General features: G+C 34.2%; 1 protein-coding gene across 2 annotated transcripts in view; it reads right to left on the bottom strand.

Moving 5' to 3' along the window:
• The window catches only part of LOC106789328 (neuropeptide FF receptor 2-like), a 41,274-nt gene that overhangs the window by 11,032 nt on the left and 15,049 nt on the right, over positions 1 to 15,193 (bottom strand). For both annotated transcript variants that reach the window (XM_014753444.1, XM_014753443.1), the window contains one exon: positions 2,104 to 2,203. In XM_014753444.1, coding sequence (XP_014608930.1) covers positions 2,104 to 2,203 — 100 coding nt within the window. The remainder of the gene's footprint in view (positions 1 to 2,103; positions 2,204 to 15,193) is intronic.

The following is a 15,193-nucleotide window of genomic DNA, read 5'->3' as shown; positions in this document are numbered from 1 at the left end:
AAAATAAAATAAAATGATAACGCTAAAGGAAGAAGACGACGACGACGACGACGACGGCGACGACGCATGATTCCCTCCTTTTGGAAAAATATTATTGAATCCTCTCCGTTTTTTCTTCCTTTTATGTTAAAATATTGGAAATATAGACATGGTTTTGTGCTACTATATCTCAACGTGTCACGTTTAAAGTATACATTAACTTTCAATACAATCATTCGTGGAATATATAACCAAACGTATACTTTAGTGTTAACGAATTTCAATGAAAAAATACAAAACAAAAAAAAAATAATAATCACTGAGTTTGATCGCGTTAATCGCAAACCACGGTTCCTTACCTCGACTATAATTTTGTATGAAATTGATGTTAATGAATAGGTATATTACTTATTTGTTCATTAAAATTAATTCGTATTTGAAGCACAACGTTAAAAATAAATGTTTGTTTTATAATTTATCTACTGAAATTCTAGACTATTTTTATTAAGTATTCGTAAGGAATTCTATAGTTCTTTCATGTAACAATGACCGTACGTATTATGCTAGTTAGTGTAACAAACGTTCTTAGAATTGCATAAGAATTAGGAAGTGTCATACGATACTATGATTGAGATTATGGCACTATGTGAGGATATATCTTCTTATGGTTTAACAAGAGTATCACGTGTCAACCTATAAGAAATTTTCCTAAACTTGTCGCGGTGGTTTTGTTCAACAACTAATATGTTAAATCAACGATTTTTATATTTTTTCTTTTATTGCCTTTATTTTTTGTTTTTTTTTTTTTCATAAACCAACGATATCAAATAACTCGGATAATATCGTGTAACGAGTTGTAAAAATAAAATTCTTTCATGTTTAAGAATTATTTGAAGATAATCATGAGAAAAGTCGATTTTTTCTTGAACTTTTTTTAGGGCCATTCGATAGAGTCATCTTTTTTTTAGATAATTACGAAAAACCAACTCGTTTGAGTATATAATTAATTTTAGGATACCGAATTAACGTAATTGCAAGATTGCAATTAATTTGTATATTGCAATTGTGCAATGTCGGGGTTTACGATAAATAATTACTCGTCCTAGTTGAAGTATACAGTTTATCATAATCGTCATTAACACAATTCCTGCAGATTTAATCGAATTATTTTCTATTCGTTATAAATAAAAAAACAAAAAGGTCATTAATAAATATCTGCCGATGTATAATTGAGTATGCAACTCATACGTATAATTGTTACGAGATCGCATTACCAAGTGAATGATGAGGTAAACGTATCGCGGAGAGGGGAGGGGGGATTAGACATTGCGAATGTGTTGTAAGTTATGGTATTTTTTTAATTTCGCAAGATATCGAATGGCACAATTAAGATTTTTAATGTCACATTAACATAAATCGACAGTAATCTTAAGAGATAAAGATTTGCCATTTCAATTGGAAACATAACGAAATTATATTATAATATACGAATAGCATCTATTTAACGATTCATTCTCCGAATTTGAACGATCGAGGAAGAAAATAAACTCGACGAAATGAAATATTTATAAAAAGCTTCGTTTTCGGCTTTAGAAAGAAAAAGGAAACAAGTATTACGACGAAAAAGAAAATAATCGAATTTTCATTTAAACTCGTTCCAAATATAATCGGCTAATTCCCATTCACAGTCCCTCCGTGATGAGATTTAATCGAAATGCTAATTTAGTTATAACATACATTTTCTATTTCTCGGCGTACGTAGGTAGGAACGTTCTAGATCATCGGTCCAATGCGATCTTCGTTTAACAAGTCGAGAAAGATATTATCGGATGTCTCGGTGTAAAACACGCATTAAATTCCACCGACAGAGATATCAGATTTCATTAAAATGCATGATCTATGGGATACCTTCGTATAGAAGAAGCTTATTTCGTAAGTAGGTAGTATGTTATAGTACGCTTAACGTGTTTTAAAGCGTTTAAAGCGTTTAAAGCGTTTCTAACTCTTACAAGACGATTAGAATAATCGTTGGAGGGAGGGGGACGTACTCGATGACAAGGGATTTTCCTATCTCGACGAAAATTTATTTTATTTCACCAATTATTATAATACTATTATACGTACCTGTCTAGAGATACTGCAACGAGACTGTAAACTGAAGCAGCTACCGATACACCCTGAATGTAAGCCACTGCTTTACACATGAACCATCCCAGGAGCCATGCTGAAACACAAGTCCGAAATTTATTGACGATATATAAGCAAGAACGGGGACGGGGGAAACGTTTAAATATAATACGATTATAATACTCTATATATTTATTGCTCATTTACGTTCTAAGTTCTAACGGGAATAAATGAGACAAGCCTTGGGATCTTGTTTTTCTTTTTTTTTTTTCTTTTTGTAAATAACGTTACTCATCTTTTATTAGATTTTAGTAAATTCTATTATCATTTATAAGAAAAGATGACTTATGCATGATAAAAAGTTCCAGATTTAAGAGTTCGATTGATAAATCTAAGGGACCTTTAACGAGCTACCAAGAGAGTATGATCTTTGACCCTTGCACAGATAGAGACGAGAGTGGTCGAAAACGTGTACTCGGGTGCGGCCTTCGAAAGTATTGTACGAAGTGAAGGGTAACGTTTACGACGATCGTCAACGTAGAAAGGTAAATCCAGCGTTAAAGAGTAACATGATTATTATTCTTACTCGAATGGGTAATTTCCAGTTGTTGTTGACATAAAATAAAACGCAAAACGCCTCTGTCACCGCGATACCAATGATGCATGCATGCATACATGCATGATCGAGAAAGAAATGATTTCTTGACTTCAATGATATTTTTATCCTTTTTATTTCAAATAAAATCAACGTAACGTCCTGACGACAATTTTCGTAATCGTGTAAAATAACGTTTGCATTCTTGAAACAAATGTAATTTTTTGCGAACGCACGTAGATTAGGCTTGGTTACATCGTAATTCGCGTTTGCCTTCACCCGCATTATATTCTGGATCGAGATTATATTATATAATTCTTATTTTATTATTATATTTCTACTAGCGCATTTGGTTTATGCATCGTTAATTTCTGCTCTGTAGGTGGGGATCAAACGTTCTACCAGAGTATATAAAAGCCAATAGATATATTACGTTCGTTATACTTACGAATACTCGATCCTCCTATAAAAGACGTGTGTTTCCACGAGTAATAACAAATTTCTTGCTAATTATAAACATTCGTAAGTTAAGATAAAACTATATTGCTTTGGAATCGTAATAATCGAATAGTTAGCTACATTTTTCTATTGAGATATTTTTAAACGAGTTTGTATTTGCTGTTCGTACATGTAACACAACTCGATAATATCATGAAAATATTATCGGTTGTTGTTCGACATTGTTATACGCCTGAAAAAGGTTAAACCAATTCGCATATTTGTGAGTGTGTGTGTGTGTCTATGCATTATCAAACAATACGTCCAATGATAAGAATTATCTCCATAATAATAGATTTTTTTTGCATTCGCATAGATTGTAGTAGGGAAAATCGTAAGAAGAAAGGAATTCAATTTCTTTCGTTCAAGATTCGGAAGGATCTACTTTAAAAAAAAAAAGAAAAATAACACGTCTTTCTAACGTATACATGTCGTCACGTACGTACACGACGTTTCTCTTCAAGTCTAAAGCTTACAATGCTTTCCATCGGACGTCGCTTTGAGACTTCCTGAGAAAAATCCTCTTTTCCTCTCTCTCTCTCTCTCTCTCTCTCTCTCTTTCTCTCTTTCTCTTTCTCTTTCTATCTTTCTCTCCTCGTGCTAGTATCAAACGTTCCCTTAACTTTTCTCACTCCTTTTCTGCCCACTCCTTTTTACGTGACTACATTGCCAAGATAGGAGGACTCTTAGAAAGAAGTATCCTCTTTTTCTTCTTTTCTTCTTCTTTTTTTCTTCTTTTTTTCTTCTTTTTTTCTTTTTTTTCTCTCTATTTCTTTCTTTTTTTTTTTTTTGGCTGAAAAACATCCCCTTCTTTTCTTATCTCAACACAGATTTATCCTAATAGACTTTTAGCTTCGATGTGATATTTATTTTAATTTTTTTCTATTCGATTCGATTATATCGAAGGACGATTTAGATTTTTTTTCTGTTTTGATAGAGAAAAAATAATTTCGGGCGGGTCGGAGGAAGAAAGTTGAGGGAAACGAACGAAACTTGTAGGATCGTGAGAGTACATTGATGAAAATGAAAAATAAACAGTATATAGGGATTTAACGAATTTATTTATTTTTTTTCTACCATAGATCATAACTGAGAAAACTATATGACAGTTAAACGATGCGCGAACGAGTTGGAAATAAACACAAAAGAAAAAAAACAAGAAATAGGTTTTATTCGTATGAGAAACTTTCGACTCTCTTAACTGCTATGAATAATTTTTTTTTTCCACTTCTTCTTGATAAAAGTAACACGAAATTGTATATTTCGTAAAAAAATTATTTTTTCAAGTCAACACGATAATTATAAGCGTTTTACATACTTTTTTTTCCTGCTTCTCTACACCGGTCGTACGTCGGATTTTAATTAACGAATTTAATTAAACTAAACTGTCCCGTTACAGCAGTAGAATATCTCCTTTTCAATTACATCATATTCTTGCACGACATTATCGAATAGGTGGTAATTATGCACGTATTTCGTAACCAGTTATAATTAAGTCTAGTTGTGTGAATCGATTGTATAAAACGTTTGATATATTATTATGGAAAGAAAACAAAACAAGTATCCTCTTAAAACATTCCAAACCTCTTTTTAATAAACTTATATTATCTTTCATATAATCCATTTTTGGTTTGTTACGAAGTATAAATAACACAATTTTATAATATAATCTATTCATCTAATTCCCCTCCTTTCCTTCCTTTCCTTCCTTTCCTATCGAAGAAATTATTAAGAAGATAGGATAAGAGATAATATACGGTAGGTAATTTTCTATGGAATATACTTCAATAAATAAATTTAAAAAAATAAATAAAACTAAGAAGAATTCTCACGTCAATAGGATAAGGGGCCTGGTTTATAGATCGGTTAATATAAACGGCAAATTCCGAATTTTATCTCGATATCTGCAAACGTGTATATGCGAATAGAAAAGGATAGATAATGTGACAGGTATGAAAGAGAGTGAGAAAGAGACGTGTGTTATTCAACCTACGAGCTGACCGTTCGTTCGGTACTGGCGAGCGAGTTTTAACCGAGTCACGTTTTATATCTAATGCAAACATTTTTCCAATTGCCAACCTACACGTACATACATATCTTAAATAACGAGAGAGTATCTATAATATTATACGTGTGCGTACACGTTTTCTCTTTCTGCATATTCTATACTTTCACTGTTTTCTACGCTCGATTGGACAAGGTCCCCCGACGGCGTGTGTTCAAACACACTTACACATATTGAACTCGCTTATATGTCTCCCTCTTCCCCCGCCCACCCCCCACCCATCTTTTCCACCCCCTATCCTTCCTACGAGTAAATTCTATTCACAATGCATAGAAATGATTTGGATTACGAACAAACTTGTTTTAAATTTAATTTTTTTTCTATTCTTTTTTTATTGTTTCTTTTTTTTTTCGTTTTGTTTCATACCCAAAGATAATAATTCATTCCTCACATAATGTGAAACGTATAATTTTCTTTTTTATTTTTTCAAATTTTTCTATTACTAATTGTATATATGTTACCGTCAAAGCCCCGGGAATCAGGCATTACTAGTAAATCCTCGGCATTACTATGAATGTGAAGAGTCTTCAGACGAAGTCAGAAATAAGCCTTTTTGGAGAGTTTTTCCTAGGCATAGAACATAATATTTTGATATTCTATAACTACAATTACTATTAAAACAACATTGAAAAGAATACATCCTCGGGACAGACACACAAAGCGCTACGCAACCATTTCAAAGAAATATCAGAGATTGCAATGCTGAAAATTGTACATCTTTTCTATTTCTTTGAAAAGTTTCGGTAAATATTTTTTATACTAAAAGTGAATAGATTTTATTGAAACTTATATTMAATTAAAGTACACTCTTTTGTCTACGCGTAGAGTACCTTTTCGCGGTATAAATCAATCTGCCTGATGGCATTTTGATTCCCAGGCATTGTTAGCATTGCCGGGGAAGGTTTGGAACCTAGGCCTAGGGCTGGTATGAGAGAGGAGGATTAAAATTTATCGAAGGAGGAAATATTGGGTGAAATAAAAAAAGGAAAAAAAAAAAGAAAAAGAAAAAACGAAGAGGAATCCTTATTAATATCGCATTAAGTCGATTTATAATGAGCTTTCGACACAAATTTGTTGCTTTTACAAACGTCGAACGTTAAAGCCGTAGTTGGAGCGGTATCAAAATGAGAAAGAGAGAGAGAGAAAAAAGATTCATCTGGCACAGGAGCCAAATAAGCAAAAAGCTGCGAATTGTACAGGTCGGCGAAGTGAAAATTGAAACGTTTGGACGGACGCGTTTTCTCTCTCTCTCTGTCTCTCTCTTTCTATCTGTCTATCTGTATGTATGTATGTCTGTCTGTTTAGCTTTTACCCTTTCCACTAAGAGTTCACTCTTTGGACTACTCGACGATGGAAGTAGTCGATTCGAAGCACCGAGACCGGCCTCGAAGGATTTCAATCGCAGAACCGTGACCTCGTATCCGTAGCTCTTTTATGATTCCTCCTTCTCTCTCTCTCTCTCTCTCTCTCTCTCTCTCTCTCTCTCTCATCCGTTCGATCACGCGTGAACTTATAGTGTGAAGGTGTGGTGTTGCAGTCTCGGTCGTTAGTTTTTCCTCCTCCACCTTTTTCTTTTTCTTTTTTCTGTCTTATTTTTTCTTTTTTTCCTTTTTGCTCTTTTGTCGTTGTCGTTGTTGTTGGTTTTCTCTTATGTGACATTTTCGCTTGAAAAAATATTTTACATAACCGTGTCTGATTGAACGCAAGGAAAAAGAAAAGAAAAGAAAAGAAAAGTATTCTTTAAAAAGCATTATTATATTATTATTATTATTATTATTATTATTATTAAATGGTAATTAATTTTTTATTCGTTATCTATCGTTTTATTTCGATCACCGATAAATCGACGTATTTTTTTTTTAAATGCGCGTCGAAGAGCACACGTACGCGCATTTATTCATTTTATCGATGATTTATTATGAAGATTTGAAAGAATTGTTTGATGTAGGATTGAAAACGATTCTTCGTGAGATCTTTCTCTAAAATAGTGTCAGGATATTTAAGATGCTTTATTTAATTTTAAGGACAAACAAAAGTTTCTTTCATAAATTCAAAAAAATTGATTTATTCCATCGAATAATCGTCCACGAATAATTACAAATATCGAATATATATTATATATGTATATATCTCTCTGATACTATTTGTCAGTTGCCATGTGTGCGTAGATCTTTATTAGATCTTATATATATTGATCGTGTTTCAGGGAATCCTTTTTGTATCACTTTTAATCGAATTAAAAAATGGATATAGATAAAAGATAGATGGGCAAGATGGTAAAAATTAGAAAACAACACAATACATTTCGGTTGGGACAATAGAAGTAATTTCTTCTCTCTCTCTCTCTCTCTTGTATTTTTTTCATGTTAATGCCTCTGAAATCATTTTCTAAGGATGAAAGAAAGAGATAACAATGGGCACGTTCTCGTTTAACTCGACTCGTTCGTGCGATTATTTTACTTAAAGTGTTCAACGTCGTTGAAAAGTAATAGAGGAATAAACTGGAAAAGCTGGTGATGGGTTTGCTTTTGAAAAGCTTCGAAACAGGAAAGAAGGAATGAGGAAGGAGACAGTAGGACCAGAAAGAGAGAGAAAATGAGAAAAATATAAGGGTGTAGGTAGTTGGGGAAAAGAGTTGTGCCAGCTGTGCCTCATTAACGTCATCGACGTCTTCCGACGAAGAAACAAGGGAAGAAAAAGTAGAAATCGAAGTGGCGAATGAAAGAGATGAGGAATGTGGAACAAAATTCTTGGAATTCAATTAATTGTAAGATTTACAAAGTTAGAAAAAAAAAACCCCTTTAATCATGCGATTCTGAAACCACGAATCAATAAAATACGAAGAAACTTATTTCTCGACTGTATTTATGCTTGCATATACAATATTGTTTTGTTCCGTTAAGCAAACCTTAGAAGATATTTCGAGTGAAATAAATTAGAATAAATTTTATCGAGAAAATAGACGTTACATTATGGACATATATAATAGTTTTTCATTTTTTCTATCCTGGAAAAGGGAAGAAATTGAATGTTCAATATAGGTATATATAATTCATGAACTTTAAGCAGCATGGAAGAGCTTCTAGTGTTTTCCAGAAGACATAGAAATGAAGAGCAATCGAAACTGGAGGAGGAGGAGAATAGTTATTGAAACTTGAAAAAGTTATGAGCCGTGAATTTCAAATGAGATCGATAACAATTTCCAAACTTTTTTCCTTTCATATCTTTAATAGCATGCGTTATGTTCTCTCTATCGTCGACTCAAAAATATACCTTCAAGTATAATAATAATATAAATATAGTACACATAATCAAATTTTACGATTCGCGGTAATAAATATAATTTTATTATTCGTTTTTTTAGTTCCTCTTATTCGAGAAAAATTTTATTGAAGTTCCCGAAATGAGGGAGGATTTCTCTATCATTTATTAACAGTTTCGCACCAGAAGGCCTCTTGTGTTATTTTGTATAACAGATGATATGTCTCAATAATTATTAATAATAAAATAATAATATAAATGAGAAAAAAAGTAGGAGAATAAATAAAAAAATGATAAAAGATTATCTCTCTTATAATCTCAGGTTATATATATTTATACGAAATAGAATGATCCGTTATTTCGTACATTGTTCTTTTAATTATTTGTCAAAAAATCAATGAATGTTGAAATTTGGAAAGAAGAGGAAGGGGCAGATGGAAGGGGGAGAGATAGATCTATCGTTTATTCGAAAACGATTGAACTAATAATTGGAAGTAGTTTGAGAAGTTTGCCGTCGTTAGTCGATTTAATTATCGAAATCGATAGCGCTTCTTGCATATTCGACAGACTCGATGTGAGTTCGGGTGAGAGGGTGGTAAAGGGTGGGGTAGGGCTAGAGAACAGCCAACAGCCAATAGCAGAAATCGATTGGTAAATTATCGTTGGACCGTGAATGGGAGCTTAATGTTCCTAAGTGTCGACCTTCATTCGTAAACGTTTCCCTAACAGCAGCAGAGACAAGCTTATAACGTTCGTAATTATGCGTGTCTATACGTTTAATGGTTCCGAACATCAACGTGATATGATAATTGATTTTTTTTTTTACATGTTACATTGTATTCTCTAATCTTTTTTATATATTCGCGATCTAGACGTTAATGGAAAAAAAAAGATGACAAATTGACAAAGAATTATAACGAATCGTGTTGTTGAAATATATTTGTTCGTTTTTAAAGAATTGTGTGTTCAATAAGAAACATGTAAACATATTTTTAAAAAAAGATTCTTTAGAAATAATTTTATACAAATCGTTCTAGACGATACAAGACGAAGAAGAAGAAGAAGAAGTATCTTTTCATAATTGTCTCTTTCAACCAGACTATCTTTTTCATAAATTTCATCAATAGAAAATAACGAATACGTTATCTGGTTACAACCGCTTGAACTTGAACTCTTTCTCTTTATCAAATCAAATCCATCCGAAATGAAAAATACGAAGGTAGTAGTAGTAATACTAGTATTATATTATATATGGTCGAGCAAGAAAAATAGAAAATGATATGAGAAATCGGAAGATAACTATTGTACTAGGTAGTCTAAATGTTCCGCTTACGTGGAAAAGAAAGTACAAAGAATTCTACTTTACACAAAGTCACCGACAAAGATTCGATCTGCTATCACCTTTTTTGTCCCTTTGTAAAAGAGACAAATTTCTAAAGGATACTAAGAACATGTAAAAAGAAAAAGGAGATTTCTCGATATAGAAACAATTTCTTCTCGAATTAATCGTACAAAAATAACATTGGACAAATTTGACTGTAGTATAGTAATATAATAGAAATTTTCAGAATTATTCGCTACGTTATTTTTGGTATCGGATTTGAAAATAGAGAGATAGAAAGAAAAAAGCCAGAAAGAAAAAGAAAATTGTATCGATTAGTATGATGAAAAAGTTGGAGTAAAAAAATTATGCAACAAGATGGAAGACAACACTATTTGCAATCTTTCGTGGCATCAACGATATTTATATATAATGTTATATGAATAATGAAAGAGTCTTCTTCCTCCAAGGAATCGAACGTTGCTGCTTCTGTTCTAGATTCTCTCTCTCTCTCTCTCTTTTTAACCTGAAGAAAAGGGGCGGAGGAGAAGGGGGGAGAGTTCGGTGGCAGAGAACAGACCAGCCGATGTAGGGCAACCCGGCTTACCTACCTTCCAGTTGGTAGACGTTTAGATTACGTGCGCCTGCGTCGAGTCATTCTTCGAGGGCACTGCCCCAGGTTCCGAATACACCTTCAAGGTCTTCTACCCAGCACTCATTCTCTCTCTTCAGCACCACGATTCTTGCAATCCCTTTCGGACGAGAATATTCGTTTCTGTCGATTCACCTATGCATTTCACCCTTTCTCTCTACTATTGTTATTTTCTTTTTTTTTAATCACTTTTTTTGAAATAATATTCTCATTTCGATTGGATTTTTTAATTGTTGATCTATCGGTTGTCATTTTTGTTTGAAAAACGTGTTACTTTGATTCAAAGATATTCAACCTTTTATCTGCGGGTCGTGTATCGGTAGCGATTGAAAATGGGTGATTAAGTAAATAAACCAAAAATAAAAAAAAGGAAAAATACGTCATCGGGTTGGAAAATATTACATTTAGTAAGTTTAGTTTATGATTATGATTAATTTCTGAGTATGTGAAGGGTTGTGGGATCGGGAAAGGGCGACAAATGATTGGTGGTTAATTTTGGCTATTGATATAAGAAAACAAAATTTGATGACCGGGCGTGTCACGAACTCGTCGTCGTCGTCGTCGTCGTCGTCGTCTAGTATGGTTGTTTTAATCGATGGAAAAGAAATTTCTCCTAGATATTTTCTCATGAGTCTATTTTCGAATCGATTTATATTTTCCTAGACCAAATCAAAAAAAAGTATCGGAGAAATTTCTTAAAGATCTTTGCAAAGTCTATTCTCTCTCTCTCTCTCTCTCTCTCTCTCTATTTTTCTTATCTTGAAAAGATATAACGCATAGAGAGTTGGAAACTCAAAACTTTTCTCCCCCCTCCTCCACCGCGACTCTTTCTGTTGGCTTTTAATTAAATCGAAAAGCAACGTACCTACGAATCTTCTAACTTTTCAACTTGCTTTTCAATTTGGATTTACACTGTTAAGAGGGGAAAAAGAAAAGAAAATAAAAGAAAAAAGAGATAAACCTCGAGTTTTCAATACTATCTTTAAAAATAATAACGAACGCGCAATTTTCCGAAAAGTTTTAATAATAATTTATCAACGCGATTTAATATACAATAATATCATTTGGAAACATTTGTAATGAATTTAAAATGAAGAATAATATTCGATTAAGCTACCTGTTAATAAAATCGTAGGCTCGAAGATAATCAGTCGTTGAAATATTAACGAAATTATCAATAAAACTTTGTTGAACAAACAAATATAACGGGAGAGAGAAATAGTAGGGAAAGAGGTGTCGGAACGATTCCAGATAAGAATTTCCTAGATTCGGCCCTGACTCAGATTGGTGAACGATTCGACGATAAGTTCTTCGCGATATATAAATTCCGTAAATTCACGTAGCCATCCCCCGAGTTCGAGGATATGACCTAGAGTCGTTGGTGGAGGAGGTGAGTTTTGCAGGTGTCCGTGTTTCTATCCGTTTATATATATATACACACATATATTATATAGATATATCGAGTGGGGGTTGAAAATAGTGGAGGAGGAGAAGCGGATTATACGAGGGAGAGGTAGTGACCTAGTACAAGTGGCCGAGATGCATGACCCGAATACCGGCACGGTACAGCAGGTGTGGTGTGTGTCCCACTGGCCTCTACCCTCTTCGAGGATACCAAGCTTGCAACTTGCCGTACCCGACAGTGTGTGTATTTGCTGTTGCTGTTCGTACTGTATTCCCTTAGAAAGAGCTATTAAATCCCAAGGGGATGCAACGCCCGGAAATACCATCGATCTTACGATATTGCCATCGAGAGTTCTTCTTCCTTATCTGTCAGGAGAGAGAAAATAAAAAAAAAAAAATTAAAAAGAAGTACCAGACCGAACAGAAACTTCTAACCGTACCGTCGTTGTAATTTACCGAACTGACCGTTGTTGGTTTGCATTGGTTTAGGGTTTGATTTAAGGTTTGGTTTAGTTTAGAATCGTTCGAAAATGAAACAAATTCCTTTTCTAATATATCTCGATAATCTTTTTTTCTACTTCTTCTTTCTTAAGTTTAATCCAAACGCTTGAAGATTTAATAACTAAGAGAAACGAGAACTAGGTAAACGTTACTCGGTTCGATTTTTCCAAGTCGAGACTGACTGACTGACTGACTGACTGACTGACTGACCACCACCACCATTTGTCGTAACGAAAATCACGATTCGCACGCGAAAAAATACTTTCAGCGAAGAACTTCGGTTTTTCTATTTCTTTTTTCTTTGCAAAACAGGCAAGAATCATCGATAGTAATGGATTTAAATGAAGGTAAAATAACCGACCTAAGGATCGATGTGTCGTTTCTCGATAATCGAAAGAATTTCCTCTAGCCTATGTTGTACTGGTTGGTTCCTATTGTCACCGGTTACAGGAGATAGATTTACGTTCGTCCTTGACCAAGTGCTTCGAGCATTCGACGACTACAATGAGTTAGCAACACCAACACCAACACCAAAGCGAATTTTCCTATAAATGCGTTTGGCAATGTCACTGGTACAGCAGACCTTTTGCGGTCTCTTCTTCTCTCTCTCTCTCTCTCTCTCTCTCTCTCTTCCTATACCTCAACTACACTCGGCAATGCCGGAATTGATTCTGGGAAAATCAAGTCCATCCGATTAACACTATAAGCCAGCAAACGTGAACAGAGGTTTGCAGATCCTGTAAGTGATCGTGGTAATGCGAATTAGTGATCTCAAGGTCGCGGACGTATATGGTTCACAGCAGCAGCTACCATCGATAACTATTCTTCGATCTTGTGGTCAGATCGCAAAAAAGTCTCCGTCTAAGGGAACTCGTCGTTTATCTTTTATCTTTTCTTTTTATTTCATTCGAGAATGATGAATAATCTTCTTAACAATATATTTCATAGGTATTCCTATTACTAGTAGTAAATTATGGTTTAACTATTGTGAATAATAATCATTGTTTCAGAATAAAATAGATTATCGTTAGTTTCTCTCTTTATGTTAATATCTTCATGAGAATCTTCGTAAGACGGAAGAAGATCTACCTACCAATGATTAATGTTTCCAATTTCCTGTCTTGTTATAATAAAAAGAAGATAATAAAAGGAACGATTTAGAAATGATTTGAGTTCGAAGATGTGTTGAAAGGACAGCAATTAATAGTTTAAATATATAGAAACATGAGAATATCTATTTAAGATCTATACGTGCAACGGACCATACAGATTTCCGACTGTCTGACCTAAATACGTAATTATCTTTCGCGAGGTGCGACCTTGGACGGGTCAAGTCCGAACTGGGCCATATCTCTGCCTGCCTGCCAGGTCTCTCCTTCGTACATCAACTTACCTGTCCACCCATTTCTACCCTCCCCAGCCCATCTTCTCCTATCCCATTGCTAAAACCTTTCAAGTACTTTATCGTTTCTCACGGAGGAGACTCTTAAAGAAACTAAGCCAAGAATTGGATACAACTCGGAAGTGTCATTCGCAGAACTTCAACAAGATATTCCTTTTTGTTTTTTTTCCACGAAACTCTTTCTTTCCCTCTCTCTCTCTCTCTCTCTCTCTCTCTCTCTCTCTCTCTGTTTGTTTCTCATTGGTTACGTAATTAATTTCTTTGCTTTATCTATCTCTTCAAATTTGTTGGATAAATATAAAACGATCCGATATCATTTGAATCGATTGTACCAGTTTTATGTTTCCTTTTCGTTTGAACATGATTCTGTCAAAGGTTAGTAGCATGATCAGAAGGATGTTTGATATGTCGTTTCTCGATCGAAAGCATTATAGGTCGGCAGGGGCTATGTGGTGACCCGTAGTTTTCAGGTAAACTCGTTCTCGGCCGCTCCACCTCTACCAGCTATAACTACAACCACCACTACCACCACCACCACCAATACTACCACTTGGATCCCATCAACTGGGACGCTGACCCAGTTATTTTACCTGTAGACGCAGCGCTAACACAAGCCTGCCACGAATGTCGTTTTATCGACGCACCACCATCCCTCTTTAGAACATAGTTTCGCTATATTATAGCACGCAATTCCTTTCCCCAAAAAAACATTGAAAATTAATAGACTATACAGTCGAAATAGAAATTTCAATCATTTTTTCTCCTTACTTACAAACGATATCGTTTATGTTCAACCAAAACTTGCTAACTAACGTTTATACTAATCTGAGAGTTATTATCCGTCGAACAAAATTTTAATGGGGGCAGGGGGAGGAAAAGAAAAGAAGTCATTTTGAAAAATAATGTCTCAAATTGCTCCGCTAAAAAAGAAAACAAAATGAAAATGCAGTTTAATGTGGCTTTTGCCTGAACATAAGATACAATATTTCTTTTCGTTTAGTTTTTATTTAACAAAGTTATATCATCTCGATACCTTTATCCAGTTTGTTATTTAATTGTTATTCGATAATCGATGATAGGACTCAGAGAAAGAGATCAATATCTAGAATGATACACGGAGCTTAATATGTACGTGTTTTGCAGTTCGATCAGGACCACCAGTTGATCCGAATATTCTCGCGAAAATTTTACGTGGGTTGGCAAATAAGTGAGTGCGGATTTTTTGATTGGCACTCGTGATTATTTTAATAAAAACCTACAGGTCCCCGGAGGACCTCTCTTTCTCTCTCTTTCTTTTTTTAATATATTATAATATATTTGGTTGAGGTAACTAAGTGAGCATGGGCCCGGGGCCTGTATTTTCAATAGGTTTTTGTTAAAAGTAACCA

Source organism: Polistes canadensis, unplaced genomic scaffold (genome assembly GCF_001313835.1).
Source record: "Polistes canadensis isolate GaletaPanama2010 unplaced genomic scaffold, ASM131383v1 scaffold_177, whole genome shotgun sequence".
Lineage (NCBI taxonomy): Eukaryota > Metazoa > Arthropoda > Insecta > Hymenoptera > Vespidae > Polistes > Polistes canadensis.
This window is presented reverse-complemented; position numbering and strand designations above follow the sequence as displayed.